At 42.0% G+C, this 23,210-nt stretch overlaps 1 protein-coding gene across 1 annotated transcript in view; it reads right to left on the bottom strand.

The window, feature by feature from the left end:
• Positions 1-2,902: 2,902 nt before the first annotated feature.
• TRABD2B (TraB domain containing 2B) overlaps positions 2,903-23,210 on the bottom strand; it is a 265,264-nt gene continuing 244,956 nt past the window's right edge. The window contains exon 7 of the mRNA XM_083867587.1: positions 2,903-5,053. Within this exon, the coding sequence (XP_083723713.1) occupies positions 4,831-5,053 (223 nt within the window). The 3' untranslated portion in view covers positions 2,903-4,830. The remainder of the gene's footprint in view (positions 5,054-23,210) is intronic.

The following is a 23,210-nucleotide window of genomic DNA, read 5'->3' as shown; positions in this document are numbered from 1 at the left end:
AATTTTAGTGTGAGCATGAATCTGCAGGATGGTTAATCAGTCCGGTAGAAGGAAAGTATTATTGCAAAGACCTCTCTGCCTTTAGCTAGATTAAGGTGCCTCCTGAAATGTTAGTCACAGGAAAGGCTGAATTCGGGTTGGGACAGAACACAGACAACACACACACGTAAATGTACACAAACACACACACACCCACCCACACACACACCCCACCATAAGATCTCAAACTTCAGCACATTTTCTTTCTGCTTCAGTTAAGCTGAAACACACTTAAAATGAAGCTGAGTTTTAGCACACTCCATGAAACATTGATCACTTCAGAGATATGACAAGACCATATAATTTTTGGATATAATACAGAAATGCGGTCCTAAGCAAAGTTTGGTGTGGTAACGCTTATGCTGAGATAATAACTTTGGCACTTTGGTTTCTCTAACATAAATATATGATGGGAAATTCCTCCCTAACAGTGGTATATGGTAATGACTGAGTCATATCATTTGACTAATCAATGCACTAAACATAGATTAAGTTCTCTCTCTTTCCATCCCTCTCTTTCTCCACAATTGTATATTGAAGAACTTAGATAAATATACAACTCGGTACCTTGGGTGTTCCTAAATTACAGTGGAGCTTGGAGGAATGGGAAGGGAAGTTTAACAAAGCAGATTTTTGACACCTGTATAAAGCATAGTTATAATAAATCATGTTCATCATTTATTGCCAGAAGAAGTATTGCATTATTCAACAGCTCCAGGGATTGAAGAGAAACTACATCAGTCATAAAATATAAAATACCTTCTGTCCCAGCTCACTGACTGGTTCTCCAAGTGGCAGTGCATGTTAATATAGTATCTGTAGTTAAGCAAGAAAAGCCTTAAAACACTGAAAGAGGAGAGATTAGATTTATTGCTGATGATAAGAGATTATTTATTCCACCATGGCAAGATCTTGGCAGACACACAGCATTTGTTTATAATGCTACAGTTACATTTAACGTGAATTTTGTTGGTGACCCTTGTAGCTGGTTGAGAAGATGAATCACACCACCACTGAGCTTTGGACTCATCCAAAGCTGTGTCCCAGATTGCCAGACACTGGGTGACTCTCTTGATTCTGTTTCTCAGAGGTAAGCAGGATCACCAGTGTTTGCTATTACATGCGGTGGGCATCAATGTCTTTGCTAAATCTCCTGCTCTTGGAATCTTGTGGTAACCTGGGAATCTGAGCTTTCCTTTGGAAGAAAGAGTCGAGTCAGTTTTCAGTTTTCCAAGAAACCCACAGAGGAAACTGAAGCCCCTTGAAGCTGGTAGTCAGTGCTGCTTCCAGAGCACGTATCAAATCTGGTCCAGGTTTTGAACTCGGGGTTTAGAAAATCATTAGAAATTCAGAAATCATGATCCATTGCAACAGTGTGCATAACTTTGTGCTAACCACTCCTACTGTGCTTTAGTTAATGCTGGGCTGCCACAGCTGATTAGTAAACAACACATTTTATCAACAGTGAGGGTTGATTATCCAGCATTGCTCTGCATACAGGTCCTGTATGTGAAGAAAGTGACCCTAAGTTGTACTTCAGGGCAAGACAAGAGAATAAAAGACAAGAGAATAAAAGAAGTGTTTGGTTAGAGATCTGTGCTGAAGCCATTGACATGAGGCTCCTCAGCTAAGATCTACAAAAACCTACTTAACCTTTAAGTCATGTCTCCTCCTTGAGCTGGACAGAGCTCAGTGACTGAGGGAGCTGCTTTTAGGTGGCAAAAATCAGGTGTGCAGACCCCAAATCCAAGAGACACCTTGTTTTGACACCTACACTGCAAAAATGTGGGGGACCAGCACAAGGCTTCCAGTAAAATTCATTAATTTCCCAGAATTACCGACAAAATTCCAGGAAATGCAAAGATGTTAAAACATACTTTGATATCCAAGCCATTTCCATCCTGTGATAGCCAAACATACCACAGTATCTGAGCTAATGAATATTGAATTATTGTCCAGTGCAGGAGTGACTCAGAAAACCTTACTGGTGAAAAAAGAGAGACTGTTCTGTGCAGCACAATGACAGCTGGGAGTGGAGAGATTTGTGTGCTCCTAAAATTTAAAAAAAAAAAAAAAAAAAAAAAAAAAAAAAAAAAAAAAAAAAAAAAAAAAGCCCAAGAGGTTTATGGAGAAAGCCACAGATTGGGAAACTTCAGAAATGTAATTTCTAGTCTTGGTCCTGTTGTTGGTTTTCCTTACAGTCTTGGACAAGTTGTTTCTGTTTGTTTTCTGCTCTTTTTTCTCTCCCTTATCTTTACATGGTCTTGTCTATTTATACTGTAGGTTTTCCAACACCTGGAATTATTCCTGGGGTAGTACCACAGAATAATTTCTGGATATGATCCGGTTACAACAAATAAAATTCATTGGGTTTTGGTTTGTTGGCTGTTCACTTTTACTATGTAACTTATCATCACCCTTAAGATTTACCTACCTTATTTCCAGTTACATTCTTGTAAATAAGACACTATAATTCAGTTTTCATCTCTGCCTTGAACACATCAGGAGAACCAATAATCTTTTTAAAATGCATTAATGTTGAATTTGAAAGTCTCCTAAACCATTACATTCAAATGAAGGCATTTCTAGAGTAATAGCTCAAATAAAATCAAAATGAAAGTTCTCAAAATATGTTTCCAATATCCATCTCTGTGCAATAAATATTATGCAAGGTGAATGGCTTCTGTCCAAAACTAACATCTCTAATCTTCTGCTGGCCAAAATACACAATATGAAAGTATGCACGGGGTCTGTTTGAATCTCACATTTGGGGCAAAGCTCAAAGTTTTCCATTCAGCCTTATCAAAGAATCACAGAATCACAGGTTGGAAGAGACCAACTGTTGTATTTTTAAAAAATTAAAAAAAAATAAAAAGGGGAAGCTCATAGCACCCTGTGCTATTACCCACTTAAACTGACCAGAAACCTACACAATCTGCTGTCAAAAATAGAGCAAAAGCTGTGGATCATGGTAGGTTAAAAAGAAGTTACCTGTATTGTCCCTGGCCTTTGCAAGGCAATGGGCTCAGATGCATGATGGAAATAATCAGTATTTCATCATGAAATCCTGTCATTTTTGTAGTCTAGTTACTTAATAACTTACTTTCCTGAAATAACTGGTATGACAATAAGCAAACTGTGAATTCTGAACTCTCTGGCGTGGAATCATTCCAGCTGTAGGGCTGCTGGGAAACTTACAGGGCTGGTTTTAGCCAAAAATTTATCAGTAATGTTATTATAATTATCATAATTATCTTTTTTCCAAGGTGAAAAAGCACTTCTTTTCTGTAAAGAAAAGCTTGTATTGTATTTTTCTGATTTTGAGGTTTCTTTTCTAAATAACATGTTTTCATCACGTAGTTTTGATTTTTGGTTTGCAGATGACTAAGGGAAAACCCCCACTATTTCAACCAAAATTCATTTTCTAATGTATCATTTTCTCTTGTATCCAAAGAGACTTTTCATCATGTTCTGGTGGTGAAAAAACATCTTCATGCCTTTAAAATATAGTGATTTTTAAGATGGCACTGTTTTTTTTTTCCCATAGATGTTGTAAATCTCATTCCTCAACAACAGCTGTTTGGATTGGGAACACATTTTTCAGTGAGGGTAAAGTGTGATAACTTTTCCATCTAAGTCAGGTCTAGTCTAAAAATGGAAGAATGTCCTGTATGTCTCCACGACAGAGGGGTTTGCTTGATTCCAGTGGAGTTGAGCAGATTTTGGATAAGACATAATTATTTCAGCACAGAGATATCAGCTCTATCAGCTCATGGAAGCAAGAGAAAGAGGAATTTATATGGATTTTTGCCTCCAGGTTGTCCGTGGGCATTAACAGAGCTGGTACAAAGGAGTTCTATAGATTAACAGGACCAAGCTCTCTTCTCTTCTCTTTCTGCTTAAAAAAGTTGTAGGCATATGCTTATATAGAATGAGGGAGAAAAGAAAAAAATTCCAAGTAGGATTATTCCAGACTTTAAAAGCAACTTTTTATTAAGAAAAAGGTGTCTTAATTTGCATTAGCTGGTGAATTAATCCCAGGGCAAAGAGGGAAACTGGTAATTTCCAAAGAAGTTAAATAGTTTAGTTAAAGACAACAGGGGCAATGTAGAGGATTATCCTGACTAATGACTCACTAAGTCATGTAAAAATAACTGGTATTTTAGATTGTGGCAGTTAATGAGTTAAGAGTGCAGTTATTTTTCTAATGGGCAAAGGCCCCAGAGAGCAGGATCTGCTTTATTTGGTGTAATCTATGCTAATGAGATAAAAGATGTAAAATAAAGAAATGCAGCAGAAATATACTTATTGGACAGTTGCTGTAAAATGAAATGGTTAAAGAAACAAAGAAAGCATTCATTTGGTGTCAGTTCAGACATTTGCAGAGTTGTCAAAAAACAAATATAGAAAATATTAATTTATCTGTTTCACCATCGCTACTGATTAATAGGGATGTTATTAACATATACAACAAGAAAAATAAGTTTACCAGTCGAATAAATACGTTTTTTCTTTTTCTTTTTTTTTCTTTATATGAACATGTATATTTTACAAAACCCCATAGCACTATGGGAAATAAAGATCCTTCTACAAAAAGAAGATGTAAGTCAGTGTTACAATAAAGCTTTAGAGTTTCAAAATGTATCTGGGCAAAGAGACAAAAATCAGCTAGAAGGCACTACTGAGTCACTGAGAAGGTCCAGCTTGTAACTGTTGTTGTCTTAAACTCCAATTCGGTCATAAATTATCTCTCTTCTCTATTCCAAGGGATTGCAGGTAATACTAATGTGGTCAGGAGGGCTGCAGTAGGTTCAGGAGAAAAGAAGCTATGGCCATGCAGAGAGGAAATGTTACTGATGGCCACCAGAGGCTGGCTGGGGCTGAGCTCATGGGCTGGGGCTGGGATGGGCGGGCAGGACGAGGCCTCTGATCCAGCTGGTTGGAAATCCAGATGGGAGGTTTGACTGTGATGTAGCCATTGGTTATCCTGATATAGGAAGGCAACGTGGTGGTGCTAAAAGAAAACACAAGAGAAGGAAATTAAACAGGAGAACCTTTATCTTTGCTCTGTGAGTTGTCATCCCAAGTGGTAGCAACCACAATGGCAATTCCAATTATTATTATAATTATTATTGTTTGCACACATTGGACACCAGGGAGAGTGCCAGAGACTGATAACTGCGATGAAGTGGAAACAGCTCTGATCCAGGATGTCCCTCAGCTTCTGGCTGCTGACAAAACACAGCCAAAGGAGGGATTGCTCTTAATGGATCTGATTTACTGCATTCCATTTCAAAGCATCCATTACTGGCCAGCATCAGACATTGTGCTAAATGCATCCTCATGCTGACCCAGGATGACCTTGTTCTGATGTTTTTTCTTCCCATCAAAGGCCTGAAAATTTGCCATGTCTCAGTGACATGTCTTACCTACCACAGACCACATACTGAATCCAGGAGGGTCCAGAATACATCCCTTCCCTGTTTCACAAGCCTTGAAGAACTTTCCAGGATCCCCTGACTCAACTGATAACCTTGAGCACGGGAGACTGAGCAGGTTCATTTCTTTTCCTGGCTTTAAGCCATTTTGGATCAAATCACAAAGCCAAAACCAGGCTCAGTCACTGTTAGGTTTCCCTGACTGTGGATTTGCCTCAATAGCAGTGTGATTGCTTATTGATTGTAGCTTGAGTTAGTCCTTTGATTTGAATTTGCAGGTTGGAATTCATCATGACTCCCATGACACTGGAGGTCAAAAAGGTCCATTTAGGATTGATTTGGAAGTTTAAGTTGTAATCTCCATTTCATAAACTGCCCCCACTGCATCCATTACTGGATGATCCATAATCCACCAGTTGTCAAGGAGCAGCACAACCGATCAGGCAAACTGAACAGGGTGGATTTTGGACTTAAACCCAAGACATTCTGCTGAAAAGTGAGGGGAAAAACAGCAAGCTCCCCTGAACAAAAAAAAGAAAAAAAAAGAAAAAAAAAAAAAAAAAAAAAAAAAAAAAAAAAAAAAAAAGATGTGACACTAATACCTGCAGATTCTCTAAATCTTCCATAAAGGGGATCTGGAGGCACTAAAAATGACCCTCATATAATTTTTTAATGGGGTAAGAAGCTATGCAGTCCTATAAATATTTAGCTACAGTATCCAAGATCTTGACCTTGGAAGAAAAAGGTTGTGTCTTGCATAACATCAGATAAAAATAATAACATCTTACTTCAGATTCATGCACAGAAACAGAATTTAGAAGGACTAAAGGCTTTTGTCTTTTTCTGTCTAAGCAACACTAAGATAGATTTTAGCTGAGATACTTCGAATGTGCTGAGTCAATCACAAAATGAGAAGATCAGAGCCCACCCTGAAGAGGGCATTGGTCAACATCAAATCCCATGGACAATCCCTACACATTACACTTCACCCCGACTTTTGGGAGAAGTCACTTCATTTCTTCCCTCATCCTTTATGCTGCCACCACAGCTTCTGGGTGGGATAGTTGTTCTGCAGCTAGAAGTGATCTTAACTAATGTGCAACGAATTAGAGTAGAAAGAGAAGGCAGTCTTCAATTAAAGACATAGGAGCAGATAATCCATCTAACCAGTCTTAGGATTCTGACACTGAGGAGCAGTGCTTGTTCCAGAGCACAAACTGCTGTGAACAGAGAACTCTGAAATCAAGGCTTCTTGGAGAAAGTTCTCTGAATTCCCACAGTGAGTGGGTTGGTTTATGTTGTGAAGTGTTGATATCAGACACTCGGCTTTAGAGTTTCTGCTGTACTGCATCAAAACTGCTGCAGTCACTTAACACAAAGAGCTGGTCTGTGATAAACTAATGCTGCTGTTCCCAACCTGCCTGGCAGGAATGGCACTGGATTTTCACTGTGTGGCCAAGCTCCTGCAACAGAAGTAACATCAGCACGAACAGCCTTCCCACAGTGAACACAAAGCATCATTAAAACAAACCTCTGACAAAAAGAGGTACAACACCCTCTGAGTAATCCAACACAAATACAGTCATGCTTCAATTTCTGATCCAGACCTCATTTATCCTGCTGAGTGATGATGTGGTGCACAGGTCTGGCAGCACTGACAGTGGGATCACAACTTGGGTATTTCCCCTACACCTGGTTTCCTTAAGGTAAGCATGGGCAGGTGTTTGTCCTCATCTTTTGTTACTGACTGTCATGTTATTAAACTACAAAATTTTGCCCTAAATTAAAATTTTAACTACAAGGAGGGTCTGATTTTAAAATTTAATTTTAAAAAATTACCAAAATGCCATTCAGAGTTCCAGTTTGTGTGTATCCTGCTCTTCACACATACTATGGGCTTGATCCTCAAGTAAGGTTTAAGTTTCCCTTGCACAAACTGTCTTTCTACTCCTCAGGGCTGTTCTGTGCACACAGGCTGGCCAGAGAACCTGTAAAAGCATCACAAGCCCACTCCTCAGCCAGCTACATCTAAGGAATTCCAAAAGCAGCCTTAAATCAACACTTTGTGTTTTTTTCTATGATGTTTCTGTGTTCTAGTCAACCTCTATAAGTATTTTGGTTTTGTTTTCTGGGGGGATGGTTTTGTTGTTGTTGTTGTTTGTTAATTTTCTTTTCTCCCTTATTCAAAGACCTGAGACTTGTTGACCACTTCTCCTTAGTTAATGAGGTTATTTTCTGTTTTCAAGACATTACATTTGTATGAAAGCATTTTTGTTAGGATAAATACTGTTAGGTGGGGTTGTTTGTTTTCAAAAGCTCCTTGAGTGCTTTACAAGAGAAGAACAGTGTGTTTCCACTAACATGTACAAAGCATTTGCTAATAGCAAATGAATCACAGTTTATCCATACAAAACATTTTCTTAATGTACTTTTAGCTGACTGCCAAGGTAGTTTGGAGATATTTAAACACAATGATCCCTTTTACCAAATGCTACAAGTCCTTGTGAAACCTCTGGTCTCAGTTTGTAACTAGGCTGTTTCTGTAGTGAATGGGGAGAGAAATCTTTCCAGAAGCTGGTCCACCTCATTCTAAAGCAGGTCTCTAGGGGGTCTTACTTTTGCTCGGGGTCTTTCACTTCCCCGGGGTTACAGAGGGGTCCTGGACAGCCAAATTGGATTATAACCTAATCTCAGAGGTGGCCCTGGTGTCAGGAGATGACTTCTGCAAACTCCCTCTGAGCTCGTTTCCATGTGATCTCACTGACCCTCGGACATGCCCTAAAGATGAAGCAGAATCCCCTGAACTCAACCAGGAACATTTCTTGGGGAGGATTTGAGCGTTCCTGAAAGGAACATAGAGAATAATAAAAATGAATCACAGATTTGTGGGATAATAATCTAAATTATTATCACGTCTCCTCTTGCCAGACCAGGATATTCTATATTTCAACCTTTGTGTCTGATAAAAATATCTTTAATAAAACATTCCACATGATCTGTGGTTAACAGGCAACCACTGGCTCTGCTGTTCATACCTCGCTTTTTTGCTTCTGTGTATGGGATTGTTTTAAAAACTTGGAAGACTCCAGGTAAGTTTTAGCCAAATGACCTGCGGTATCATATTCATGAGCTTGTTCTTTTGATCAGATAATAGGGCAGTTTTTCAAATCAGTGTATTACTCATACATTGTCTTACTATCATTAGAATGTGTAAAACTTTCCCCAGAAATGGGGCCTCAGGCACAGGCTTTGTGCACAGATTCTACTGAATGCAATTACATAATTCAAGCCCTCTAAGCTGGGGGTGTGCTGAAGCACCTTGATGATTTGGGAGCATTTTGAAGCTGAAAAATAAAACAAACACACAAGCAAACCATTGAGGGAACTTCTGCTCTGGTTTGTCTCGCGAGGACTTTGAAGGGAGTTCATAAATTAATTTTTAGCATGACTTGGTTCATCCATGTAAGCAGGGTTCATCTGACCACACAGGACACCACAGCAGAAGGACACAGGTTAGGACCAGGAGAGACTTTCTGGCCCTTCTTCCCCAGACACAGGAACAAGACCTAAATCCCTCCTGACATTTATGTCTCATCCAGTCTCAAAAAACAGTGATAATGGTAGCAATTCCAGAGTCTGTCCAGACATCCATTCCACCATTTCTGATGTCCAGAATTACTGCCTAATGTTTCACCAAATCTCCCTTGCTATAGTGTAAGGTCATGACTTGTCCTGTCCCATGGACAGATTTATTCCTTTCCTCTTCTCAGCAGCCTTTTACATGTTTTGAAGATTTAACCATGTTTCACCTCAGCCTTCTCTTTTTTAAACAAACAATTCCCTCCACCTTTCTTTGCAAGTCCTCAAGTGCTTTCCCTCTATTCTTTCCTCTGCTCTGCCCTGGCCCTGATCCACGACTTGTCTGGAATGAGATGCTCCAAACTGGGCACAGTAGGCTAAGGTGAGATCCCATCAGTCTTGTGCTTGGTGCAGTAGGTACCACAGTCTCTGTATCTGCAAAGTGCATGAAAAACAAGCAATCGCCAAGAGGACAGACAGTACTGGCTCTGCTTTTTGCCTCCAAATTCCAAACCACCATTATGGTCCCAGAAGTGTTCTGAAGCTCATGGAAAACCAATGGTTCTCTGAGGGGGTGAGGACCAACCCAATTATTGTGATATTTCTATCCATTTTTAATCTGCTGCCGTGCCTTGGTCCCAGCGTGGTTCTGCTCAGGGTGGAGGAAGTAACCCTTTCAAGTATAACTTACAAAGTGTTTGGGGATTTTTCTGGATCAAAGGAGCTATGTAAACACAAGACAACTATTTTTAATAAATGTAAGCAAATGTTGACTCAGACAGCCTTTCTCTTACAATAGCATCTGATGAAAGAAGCTAGATTGAAACCTGAAAAATGCATGTTTCAATTGAAAACCTAAAAAACTAGTAAAGTGAAAGAAATTTTTTGAGTAAATACAAGAATGACTGTTTTGCATTTGTGATTTGATGTTAACCTTATGATGGCTAGGGTTTTACTCAAGTGATATTAAGCATATGCTTCCTGTTTCTTTTCAAACAAAATTTGCCCTACATTTTTTCCCCCTTTTTATTTAATGAACAGATGTAAAAGGACTGATCACATTATTTTTCTGGTGATCAGAAATAATGTTCTGCAAGTGAAGACAATTATTCTTGGAACTAACCAGGCCTATTTATGTCACCGAAATTTATTCTTCAAGATTTGAAAAATACATCTGCTTAAAGTGCTGGGACCAACCCATTGCAGTCGGTAAATGAGCTTGTTGGCAAGAAGTCTGATCACACATTTGAAGGAAAAGAATAGATGCTCAACCAAGAGTTAACAAGAGTATGTTGGGGGTAAAAAATCCACTAGAAAAATGTCACAAGGATTTAACTCTGAAGACAACTAGAGCAGCCTCTTAAAGGGAACATGAAGTCCTCATCTCCTGAAATGTTCATATTATTATCTGTTTCTGGAAGGGATTCTTTAGATCAACACAGGCTCTGTTCCCCTCATTTATCTCTTCATCATTACCTTCCTTACAGACACTGTTCTTGCAGCCTGAGGGACAAATCCTGCAGGATGCTGAGTCTTGTGGTCCCAGATGAGCAGGACTGTGACCACATGAGTGCTTCCAGCACTAGTGTTCACATACCTACAACTCAGCACATCCTAAAGCCCTTGTGGGACCAAGGCCAAGACGCTCATGCTTTCTCAAGGTTCAGTTCATTCAACAAAAAAATAAAAAAATCCAACCTGGATCTGATCAGGGAATCAGTTTTTGGTCCAGAGGAGGCCACTGCTTATTTGCAGTAGTGTAGCAAACTGCCTTAGCATGTCTGGGTGAGTAAGCACTATCACATGCTGGTTTGGGGCCAGCAGAGAAGATCTGGCAGGAGCCAAAGAAGAGCCTCCTCCCTGCTATTTTTTTGTTATTTTTGCTATTTTTTGGTTACCCCAGGGTCACTGAGAGCCTGGATCTCTGGCCATGTCCCACAGTGAAATCACCCACCTCCCCCCCATGAGCAGCACAGCCCCAGCCACATGATGGAGAGAGGGGTCAGCAACACCACCAGGAGCATTTCCACAGCCCTTCACTGTCCATCTGAGCTCTCCTTCTGACAAGACTCAAATGGGAACCATTTCCATCTGACAGCAGTGTCAAGTTCTGATCCTGCCTATTTTCAGTGCTCTGGCTCTTCTGGAAACTGCCACTGAGTATTCCCCCTCATTGAAGTGGGCACCTGTGAACCTCCCTGCTGTGCAAATACTCTGGTAGAGATCTAATCCCCCACCCTCACTTGTTGTTAGCTCATCTCTAGGAGAAAGAATAGGATACCCAGTGAAAAAATTGAAAGGGAAGAACATTTTTCACCAGGCAGTGTCTCTGAAAGCTGTGAGCAGCATGGCATGGCCACGAGCCACACTGTCACCAGGTACTGAAATGCAGCTGGGGAGCAGGACACTGCACACAAGGATGGGATACTTAAATGTGCCATTAAAGAGAATCACAGGCTGACCTTCAGCTGACCTGGCCTTTAGCAGCATTTGAAAGGTGGCATTAATTGTGGCTATGTCATGCAGGCTTGTAGTCTTTCTGCTACAGTTTATAGGGAACAAGACGTCTCCAGAGAACAACCCTTTCCCCACAAAGCCATGTTTCCAAGGTTGGTGAGATGAGCTGCTTCTAAAGATCCCTCTCTCTGGGATTCAGGTCTCTTGAATCCCAACCAAGCTCTGGCCCCACTGGGGGCTCTGATTGGTAGAGATGGGTTCCCAAATTGGGTTGGGACAGCAAGATGAGGAAGAGGAAAACTGCTGATTCTGCAGTGCAAAAAGCAGCTGCTGGTGGGACACAGCTCCCCTCTGCAGCCCTGCAGCAGCTGCCCCACACCAGGCAGAGCAGGGCTGCAGTTGCTGTCCCTTCCATGGGGTCTTGGCTCTGGAGTTCGACATGAAGGAGGAAAAGGTGGCTCACGTGGATCAGGGGCTCCAGGGGGGCCATGGTGGTGTAAGCAGGAGGAGGCTCAAAGCTGAAATGCAGCTGAGATTCCTCTGGTGCAGTTTTGGGGCCCTCTCAGGATGGGCTGTGGGCTGGAAGCCAGGAGATTTGGTTTTTATCCCCGAGTTACCCACTGAGGAACCATCAAAACCTCGTTAAATCACTTTACTGCTATGACTCCCCTGACTCTGCTCTGAGTCAGGACCTTGGAGCCTTGGTGTGACACCACCAGCATTAACACAACCTGAAGTGTTTTGCAGGCTCTCACTCTCATTTGCAGGTCCCCATGGCTCAGGCCACCTGCAAAACATCTCTGTGATGACAAATTCAGCCCTGGAGAGACACTGACCTGCAGCAGGCTGAGCAGGGGCATCCTAAAGCCACAGGTGGGTCATGTAGTTAAGGGAAAGTGGATCATCTGCTGTGGGGCCAGAGGAGGGGACAGGGAGGGGAGGGGACAGGGATGGATGGGGCAAAGGGGACTGCTGCATCTGAGACAGGGAAAGGGGGGTTTGCTGTCACAGCAGTGCAGCCTCAGGGCTGGGGAACACCGTGAGACAAAGGTGGACAGGAGGATGCATCCAGCAGGTGGGGAATGAGCACGTGAGAAACAACTCCAGCACAGCCCAAGGGCCCTTTTCTGAGGTGAACTTCCAGTTTGTGGGAAGGATTCCTGCATCTCACGGTCAGATTTAGCTTTCCCCACCCCCAGAGGAGACTGTGCATGGCCCTTCTCAATGTCCTGCCCCAAAGTCCTTTAGGAAAACCCAGTGAACACAAATCCTACACCCACACTGGCGGCTGTGGCAGAATCAGGCCTGCTGCTTCTTTCCAGAGAACTGCAGAATGGTGTAAAAACGCAGAATGTTGTAAAAAACCAATAACCTTTGAAGCACACTCTCTGAGTAATTACCCCATTCCCATCTAATGACTAAAAGATGTTATATTCCTCTCTGATATGGCAACAACAAAGATTTTGACCTTATTAAAACCAGCCCATCAGGAAACTACATGTCATTCTTTAAAAAAATTAAAAAAAGGTAAAAAAAAGAAATTAAATTCTTTAAAATCCCTGTGAACAGTAATTCAAGATACTGTAGCTGAAGACCCATGATTTGTAGCAGTGTCTGGGTGGTCCTGAGACAGGAGATGACAACATTAGCTCTCTCCTTTGCCCTTCTAAGAAATGCTTTGATGACTCTCTAATATCCTAAGAATATCCCCTGTGATTCTGCAGTGGGACGAGGCAATCACAGAGCTGGGATAATGCATCCCAGTTTTACCCCAGCCCTGGCTAAGAGGGGATAGCTCAGAGCCCTTTGTTCCACCAGGTCTGCACTGACATCTGAGCCAGGATATGCTCACAAGAGTCTAAACAGTGATGTGGGCTCTGAACCATCCCCAAACTCGCCCCCACCCACTGCACACATCTGGCTGTGTACCTGATTTGTGTGTGCAATTAAGGCACTCATCATCACAGCTCCAATAACCATGGACTTGTTCCACTGCTCCTTGGACAGATAATGACTGCATTATTGCAGCCAAAGTAAGGAAGAACATCAAGGGCACAAACACAGATGGGCTTAGCATTGGAAAAACCCTGTGAAGATTCTTGGGCAACCTGCTGACACACAACACATAAGGAGTTAATTTGATGGAGCTGCAACCAGGTGGTTTTGAACCAAATCCCAAGCATGAACAGAATATCTGTTTTTTTGCCTGTATTTTGCAAACTGCCTGCTCTTACCAATACAGCCCCACATGCGAAAGAATTTATATTTTGGGGGTGGTCAAAACTGTAATCCATATTTTACATCTCGGGCTCAACCTTTCAATTAATTAGAACCAGAGTGACTCGCTCTGCCCTTTCCTCTGTGTACTCAAGTGTTTGTTTGGCATTGTGTGGGCCCTATGGCTCAATATTTTTTGCAGATGCACAGAATTAACCATGCATGTTTAGATGTGCTGGGGGAACACATACACTCATAGAGATGTATATACTTGACCCTGTCACTTTTTTGTTAATACTGTAAAAGACATCAACTTGTCCCTCCAGATTTTAAAATGATTTAGAATAGGTGGTAGTGGGGAAATACCTAACACATCCTGTCAAATTAAATATTTTCTCGGAGACTGTTCTCTAAGATAAAATTATTTCAGCTATAGAGATGTCTGTGCAATGTATTAAGGAACAGAATGAGCAACCAAAATATAAACTACTTTAAATAGATGTCCAATATACTGCATTTTTCCACTTGATTTTAATTTTCTTTTTCCTTCTCCCTGTTCTTTTTCCATCTCTACATAACAGTTTTTCTCTTTGCTTAGTCTGTATCACATTTTCTAATTCACTGGACTCACTTTCTTGCTCACTGCTTGTATTTTTTCCAGTGTCTCTCTTAGTAAGAGTAATTAAGGTTGGGTCAGATCTTTGAACCTGTTATTTGGAGCACTATCAAATTCAAGCTTGTACCACTGACTGAAAGTACTGGCCTCTTTTACTTGCCAATAGACCCACTTACAAAATAATAAAAAGAAGGTTCACAGAAGGTTCGCAGGTACCTCTAACCAGGCACATTGAAGTGCTGCATTGGCCACAAGGTTTGGGTTCCTCCTGCTGCTGGCAAAGCAAATACAGTGACAGCAGTCACAGCACAAACTCCTCCTCAAGCACTTTCAAACCCTCTGAAAGCCTGGAGATGCCATCAGTGGCTCATAAAAAGCTGCTCACTGGCCCGCAGGACTGGAAGGACTGAAAACCCTTTCCCTGCCAGGTGTCACAACTCAGACCCTGAGGTGTCTCTGCAGATCTGAGCTTTGAGAGCGTGGTCTGCAGCATGTCTCCCCATGGTTCTGCCACATGAGGCATCCCTGGCACCCAGCAGTTCCCAGGCACCAAGCCTGGCTCCCTCAGCCTGGGCTCAGGCCCCAGGTATAAAGCTCACTTTGTTCAGTTAAGTTATTCAGGAATTGTGAAGAGGCAAACTGAGTGAAACCTGAATTTGTCCTGGCATTTTCATAATTGCAGGAACCCGGCTTTTACAGCATTAAAACCATATGAATTCAAATAAATCCAACTTCTCCTTCATCCCAGTGAGTAACTGGACTTAGACCAAAGCTGCCCTTTGGGATCCTGCTGGGTTTCCAGCCTGCAGTGCACCCCACGCTCCTGGGAGTGTAAGGGAATCCAATTTCCTCTTGATTCACTCCACAATGAATCTGTCTTATTAGATACCACAATATAACTGTGGTTAAACCCCTCCAATAAAGCAGCTGCCCACCACAATAGTAATGTGGCCTTACTCCCTGTCATACTTTTCCTCACTTCATTTTCCAGGGCATGAAACTCACTAGTCAGAAGGGGAATAGCGCAGAACCAGAAATAAATTTCATATCCTTTACCTTTTTCCTCTGGGCTAGCGCTGACAGTGTTGTGTGTTTGCACTTTCCCTGAATTTCAAAGGCATTTCTCTTTCTTTATGGTAACTCACTGGAAGATTAATTTTTTTATGTTTTATGTATTTTATATACCTCTGCTAAGAGGAACAGCAGATTTGTAATTTTCAGGGCTTAGATGCTGCTGGATATGTAGGTCATTCAAATAAAAAATTCCAACATGGGCTTGTGGCGTTTGAGCAGGTTTACTCTGGCATTTTTTCCCTTGCCAAAGGAAAAAAACCTCTGTATCCAGAACTGCAATACAGGGAGTGCAGGTGCTTGACTACCCATTCACGTTTGAGGAATCCAACTCAGCCTGGGCATGAGCCCATGCAGCACTTTTTAGTGTCTGCAACTGCAGTGAGCCTTGAGTTAACACAAACCACACTCCTCACCCACCCTAAACTGCAGGGTAAATGTGCTACTGAGTATTGAGTGTTCTCTGCCTGTTAAACCAGACAACTTGTTTTTCAGCTGAGTGAACAGAAAAAGTTTTGTAGAGCTGTGTTAAAATGCAGCTCAGGTTTAGAGGAATTACCTGAGGGTACTGAGTGCATTTTCCCATCTTATCTGTTTGATAAGAGCCAGATAACTTTTATTTGTGTGTGTGTGCAATAGATAATATGCCATGAGGAGTCATTGTTTAAGATTCCAAGAAGCCAATGCTCAGAACATCTGGCTAGTGAAAGCCCTGGACATGGAAAATATAAATGTCAAGGCTCATATTTAAAAATTGGAAGGGCCATGATGACATCTGCTAACAAGCTTTCTTCCAGAGCCCATTTGCTGTACATGGTTATTCACAGGCAACAACAAAAGCATGCATGGATGACATGCATGGCCTGCCCTTCCTTTCAGGAACACATGCTCCAATAACACACAAATGCTCTGTTCTCACAACACAGAAATACAAGTGTTTGCAAACCTCACTGCAAAGCTCTCGCATACCACAAGACAGTGGGACACACACTGCTGGAACAAGCTAAAAATAGCTGGGGAAAAAGCCTTGCATTAACACAAAAGACAGTCAAACTCACTTAGAATTAACTCTTTCAGTGAAATAAGTGCCTTCCTTTTCTGCCTGGCTCTACAGGAGACACTTTGTACTATAAACCTAATTCTGAAGCCTTGTTTTTATGACTGAGTAGTTGTGGATGGGAATCTCAAGACTTTAAACAAAACCACGACCTATTGGACCATGGTAGCTCAACACCAACATTAAAACAAACTACAGGTAAAAGAAGTATGATCCTACATTTGCAACCACAGGCACCGTTTCTTCAGCTTAGTGCCAAATAAGTGCATTTCTGATGCCTGAGAAATATAAAATTGATCCAATGACCTTATGCATGAGCACAAAGGTTTAGCTAATGACTTGTTGTAGGTATCTAGACCACAGGTCACCCCAATGCTCTTGGCACTGGCCACCACCACAGAGGCTGCCAAGTTGTCAAGAGAAGGAAAAGCATCAGCAGAAAGAGCCTGGACTGCTTTATGATATCCATGAATTCAGCAAAGCATGGATTCCATGCTGTCTGTCCAGTCTGCAGTACTGCTGGACACACATACACCTGTATGAAAATGGTAGGAAAAGCAAAGATGATGAAGTAACATGGAGGAAATGCACCTCCCAGGCAAAAAATGAAAGAGAAAGGACGCCTGGCTCTGCCTCCCTCTTACTGCAGTCTGCATCAATGTCAGGTGACAAGGATATAGGAGATACAAGTGAGACATGTCCCCATCTCAAAGAGATTCTGCTGAAGGCTGCAGGCTCCAAAATACCCCACTTTAACTGGCATGGATTGCAGAGGGAAGTGCAGTGCTTGTGTGATCACAGCCTCCTGCAAACAGCTCAGAGAGGTGGGAGTGAGTGCAGCAGCTGGAGATGCAGGAGGGTCCTTTCTTCAGGGCCCATACAAGTATGTGCAGCCAGAGTTTAAAAAGGCAGGTAGAAAGAGCACTGGAGAAAGAGAACAGTTAAGTAGGAAATGGAGAAAGATGGAACTGAAAAGTTAACAGGTTGTAGAAGTCCTGGCAATGGACGAGGAAATTAGGCTGCACTGGCTGAGAAACAGCACAACAAGTGGGGATCACAGAGGAAGAGATCATCTAAACTCAGCTGCTGCTGCTTCTTGAAACTGAATCCTAAGAAAACATTTTGTTTGTGCTGCATCAGACAGACCTTAGGCAGCTTAACAAAGTTAGCAGTTGTAGGGCTGTGTCCAGCCCCAGTCAGAAATACATCAAGCTGGGACAGATATAGATAGATACTATAGACTATCTTTACTCAACACATCTCAAATGAGAAGTAGAAAACAAGAAAGGAGAAGAAAGCTTTTCACAGACTCCATAAAACATCTTGTGTTGTATTTTCAATCTTAATCAGCATTGAGGAGGAAAGAGCAGAAAGTGCTCTTGGATATTCAGTGCTGAAAAATACCTCATTGTTCAAAAATCCTGACTTGTGTGCTCCAATTTTGTTACTCGTTCGCCTTCAGAAATATGGGTTTAATATTCATGATGGATTTAAATTTCACTAAAATAAAATACCTAATGCATTACCAATAGAGAATTTAGTTTAATGCAACAAAACTGAAATCTATACACAAATTATGTTTCCAAAAGACTTCTGTGCTCTTTAATGATTTTACTTTCAGGTATTTATAGCTTTCATTAAAACAGCATTTGCATACTGCTTCATATGAATTGGTCATATTGGTGCTGAGACATTTATGCAATAGGGAAAGTAAACATGCACGGCTTTTGCTTGTTTTTCTCTAATTTTATCTGTGTTTGTTTCATCCCACAGTGGCAGCACATTAATAAGAACAACAGAACAAAGTAAAAACACACGGATCTTTTTTGTGTCTTTAGCAGGTAAAATTGAGGCTGCACATCTTTTCAGCCCCATCTGGAGGATAACAAATTAACTCTTTGACTTTACCAGGGGAAAGAAGTTATAAGTCATGACCAGCTGACAGGGAAGGTCTATTAGCATGGAGATGCTACAGGTTTGTACATGAATGTCAGGACTTCCGGTCGTTACTGAGATGCATTAGAGAGCTGTGTGCTGAGGCCAGGTTCCACAGCTTTAATTAATATATTCTGTGCACTCTGACCAACCTGATAATCCAAGAAGCCTCAATAAAAACCATCTAGGGAGGGAGGATATGTCATCACCGTATCATTTGTTACAGACAGGAGATTTTCCTCTTGTTTTTACTGCACTGAGTTACACTGTGCTCTTATTTTACTTTCACTGGAGGGCTCGTGTACCTGGGGCTGTGCAAAGGGCATGACGACAGAACTGCCAGAGCCAGGGCTTGTTTAAAGGAGGCAATGAGCCATCTGCTCATCTTAAAGGGGTTTAAATGGAAACAACCAGACTAAGGAAGGGAACATGCAATATTTCCCTACACTTGGCTCTCTGCTCAGAGGAGCTGAGGATGCCTTCACAGAAGCAAGATGGCATGTCTGAGAGAGGCAGGCAGTGCTGGGAGAAAGAAGGACTAACTGACGTGCTGCTAAACTGCCCAAAATGTCTTCTGGACACTGTGTATCTGCCAGGGTTCAAAAAACCTGGGCAAACTAAGAGCAGAATTTAGGCCAGTTCAAGATATAAAGGTTCACCTTCCAGGAACCAGGAGAGAGCATTTGTCCAGAAGGTGTTTTGAGACCATTCCAAGTCACAGAAAACTCTTGCACCCAAACTGACAAACCCTGAGGTTTGTCAACCTTCTGATGAGTGTAGATATTTGTATGCCACACCCTGGAGCCTGGGGGCACTCACTGATGGGACAGGGATTGGCAAAGATCCCCCAAAATGGAAATCTTGCTTGGGGAGCAGTGAAGGAAACAACAGACAGAAGTGCTGGAGGAAAGTCAAGGGGCCACACAACCCAGTGAAGCCCCAGTCAGCAATGAGGTGGGACAAGGGAGGGAAGGTGGGACTCCCAACACACCCACAGTCCTGCCGCTCCTGGCTGCTGGAGCAATCCCACAGGGAGAGAGGTTCACTACAAGACACAGAGGTGCTGAGGCTGTGTCCTCATCTTGGGTTGAACACAGAGCAAATAAATGCAAAGGTGACACTGCTTCCTTGGCTGCACAGACTGGAGGAGGCAGTGATCCCCCTCCCCATGAGCATCAGGAGGCACTCCCTGAGCAGTGTCCTGACCAGGGAGGCAGACAGGGTAATTTAAACAAACAAGGCCCCAGTGATGGAAATTTCAAGCTCAAAGCTACCATATGGAGGGAAATCATCTGACCACAATTTACCTGTTAGACTTCAAAGGTGTCTAGGTCTCCTTTAAATAAAAGCAGTCTTTTCTTTAATGAAGTTAAGTACTGTATTTCAGCACCATGTGTTGTGAAAAGGAAGCAATTTGGATTAATTTACTGAAATTTACCTTTCAGATGCAGTTAAGTGGAATTAAAAGTTTGTCTGAGTTGACAGAGTTCTGTTTTCCATCACTGCATTGTCTTGAAAGAAAGGATAACAAGCTAAGTGCTTAAATTCCATCCAAACTGATAAGGTTCACTCTGTACAGGCAAACTCAGTGTAGTTTATTACGTATTGTCTCCCTTCATCCATCACTGGTATACATTTTTCCCCCTAAAACAACTGCTTCTTCCAAAATAAATTGATATTTGTGATGTTATTGCATTCATCTGGGGTTGAATACTCTGCAGTGGGCTATCAGAGAGCTGCCATTTCTACTTACAGGGAGAATTCATTTCATTTCCCACTAATGGCAGCTTTTGCAGGGCTGAGCTTACATCTGGGACAAGAATTTCTTTTTTTCTCTTCTGAGAACAATTTTTTTCCCTTAATTTCTTTTCTGTTGAAGCGTGTGTGTGCTCAGCCTCTTTCCAAACACCACCTTCACCCAGATCTCTTCCTTGGCAGCAGTAATTAATTTGCCCATTACATCCTTTCTACTTTTTTTCTTCCTACCACTGTACTTCTCTTTTTCACATCCCCCAGCTGCCATTGCTCCTTCCAAACCTCACTCCTCCCACAACACCCTCCCAGTTAATAACTCCCCTCCCTCTTTCTTCCCAGGAGCTTTCCTCCCTCCTTGCCTCAGGTCCCAGGATAACTCCCCCCAGCAGCTGGGAGAGGTTCTCTGTTCTCCTGGGCTGGTTTTGTTGGTGGCCTTGAACCATTTGCCTGCTACAACAAAGGTGCAATCCTGACCTGCCCTTCACTGGCCACTCTGAAACTTCACAGGCATTTCTCTATTCTTTCAATTAACTGAGCATCTCATCATGAAAAGCCAGTGAATGATCTGCAATTAATTATTTATATTATATGGGGAAGCCCAGCTAACTCAGTGTCAACAGGAACAATGATACTCTGTATGCCAAACTGCAGCCTTGCAGCCTGAGGGTTTTGCCTCCCCTCCCTGCTGTCCCAGCTGGATTTTGGCTATGGGAGATAGCCAGGGTTTGAGTTTTGTCTAAGTTCAAATTTCTCCCAAGGACAGACTTCAGATCCGCACATTTCTGCAAAATCAAGTAGTTGAAGAAGAAAAAAAAATCTTGCTACTTGAAATCTCCATTTAATTTTGATTCTTGACAAGCCATTTCAAACAGAAACTGCAGTCAGGCAGGACTTTTTCAGTTTGTTTAGATTTTGGGGGAAGGAGGCAGAAGGGAGAGGAAACCACACTTTTCATCAGCATTTTTTATTTTTTAATAGCCTTCAGTGCAGCCGATTACCCAGGAGATCAGCAAATCTCAGCTCTGTCAAAAGACAGGGAGGAGACAGAGAAGAAGCTTTCTCATCCTCCACAGCAGTACTAACCCTCCAACACACAAATCTAAACAGTCCATACAGGGGTGCCAACTCAAATGCCTCAGCTGTTAAGGCAGAACAAAAAGAAAAGGACAATTTCCAAGGTATAACTGAAAGTAAATACTAATAATGATGTGTGGCATTAAATGATGACTCATTTTTCACGAGGCCATTTCAGATTGTAGCCATAACTTTGGATCAGACCCGAATGACTGAGGGCTGAAGTCTTAGTGGAACCATTAATTATGGATTTCCTGGCTTTTATAGGTTGGAGTCAGACCTTTGATGTTCCTTTAAGATTGTTCTCCTGTGTTCATTTCCTTTGTTTCTGTGTTGGTAGCTTAAGAAAACACCCTAAGATTTCCATGGAAGTGTATGAGATCGCCTAGAAATGCATAGTCCATAAAAGCCCTGCAATTCATGGCTCATAAAATCCTCTAATCCATGGTCAATAAAGCTTTGGAAAAGAGCTGTATGAACCACAGTCATTTCACAGCTCAATGAGGTTCATACAGGAATCAATAACCTGGTTTAAATTTGCCTGGATTTGTCCTCCACCTGTATATTTCTCTTTGACTTTTCATGTTGAAAGGCAGCTCCAACAGCTGAATTCTGGGGACCTCGCAAAGAAACAATGAGCTTTATGCAGCTTTCCCCCAAAAGCCGCAACAAAGACCTAAATCCCTCTACTTTGTCTCAAAGGTGAACAATTCAAGTTTCAGCTGACAACTGGTGAGTTAGGGAACAGGAAGAGCAATAATTTGGAAATACAGGGCCATAGCTCAAGTTAACACCAAATGCAGAGACCTCAGTCCATACAGAACATGGGGACTCCAACTGAAGTGGATGCCAATGTACAGTGGATTTTTTGGACAGGCCAGAGTGAGAACTCCCTAATATACCAATTACCCTTCAAAAATAAGTGCTAAGTCTCACTGCTGAAACATTATTGAGGCAAAGCAAAGAAGTCCATGTTTCTCTCCTGCACAGGTAACACTCTACTGCCTGGATGATCAGCCACCCTGCTTGTTTCCTCCCAAAAATGATCACCATACAAGGTCTGGTCACAGACACACATTTCTGCTCTTTTCTTGCCAATCAGAAAGGAACCAGTTAGAGAGAACTCACTGTTTATTGCTTTGTGCAGGGTCCAGCTTGCAATTAATGCTGATGAAACCCAACTGCCAAAAGCACAATATGCAGCAGCTGGTTTATGAAAATTGAGACCCCATCCAATTTATGGGGAAATCGGAGCTGGTTGTGAGTCTCTGATTTAGTGAACTTGTATTTTTTTGTGTATTTTTTGTTTTGCTTTGTTTCCAGGAAAACACCAGAAGTTACTCCAGAACTGTAGAAGCATAAACCATCTGAAAGCACTAAGGCAAGCTTCCCTTCTTCCAGCCTTTCCTCATTTCTAGGCCTGTGATCTCCCACTAATATCTCCCTGGGATCTTTCAGCAAGGCAGGCAACACACAGTGTCTGGTTCATCACCAGCATAGTGGGAGCGGAAACTTGTGTTTCCTCCCCCTATCTCCAACCTCGTGAAATGGAAATAGACGGATAAAAGGGCTTTGATTCAGATGAAATCTTACAGGAGCACAGAGCAAATAATTTAATTCTAACCTTTGGAACTACCTCTTAAATACCTTTCCTAGGAACATTTAATAAAACCAGCAAAAGGTGCAAAAATCCATAAGCACCACTTTAAGCTCCCAACTGCACATTTCCACTGCCAATATCCAATATCCTTTCTGGACAGATAGGATAGGGGTAGGAGGTTCCCAAGTGCCAGGCTCTCAACGGATCTATTTAAACACCTACTTGTACAACACATGAAGAACTGGACCACAGACCCTTGTGAAATGCTGGGACATTATGGGACACCACAAGTCAGCAGCCCCCAGGAAGAAGGACAGAAAAATCCCTTTTATTTGAGGCACTCAGCTATGGTAAACCAAATGCCACTTAGTT

Source organism: Zosterops lateralis (genome assembly GCF_965231275.1).
Source record: "Zosterops lateralis genome assembly, chromosome: 9".
In the NCBI taxonomy this organism is placed as follows: Eukaryota; Metazoa; Chordata; class Aves; order Passeriformes; family Zosteropidae; genus Zosterops; species Zosterops lateralis.
Note: the sequence above shows the minus strand (reverse complement) of the source record. Positions and strands in the feature narration are given on the sequence as shown.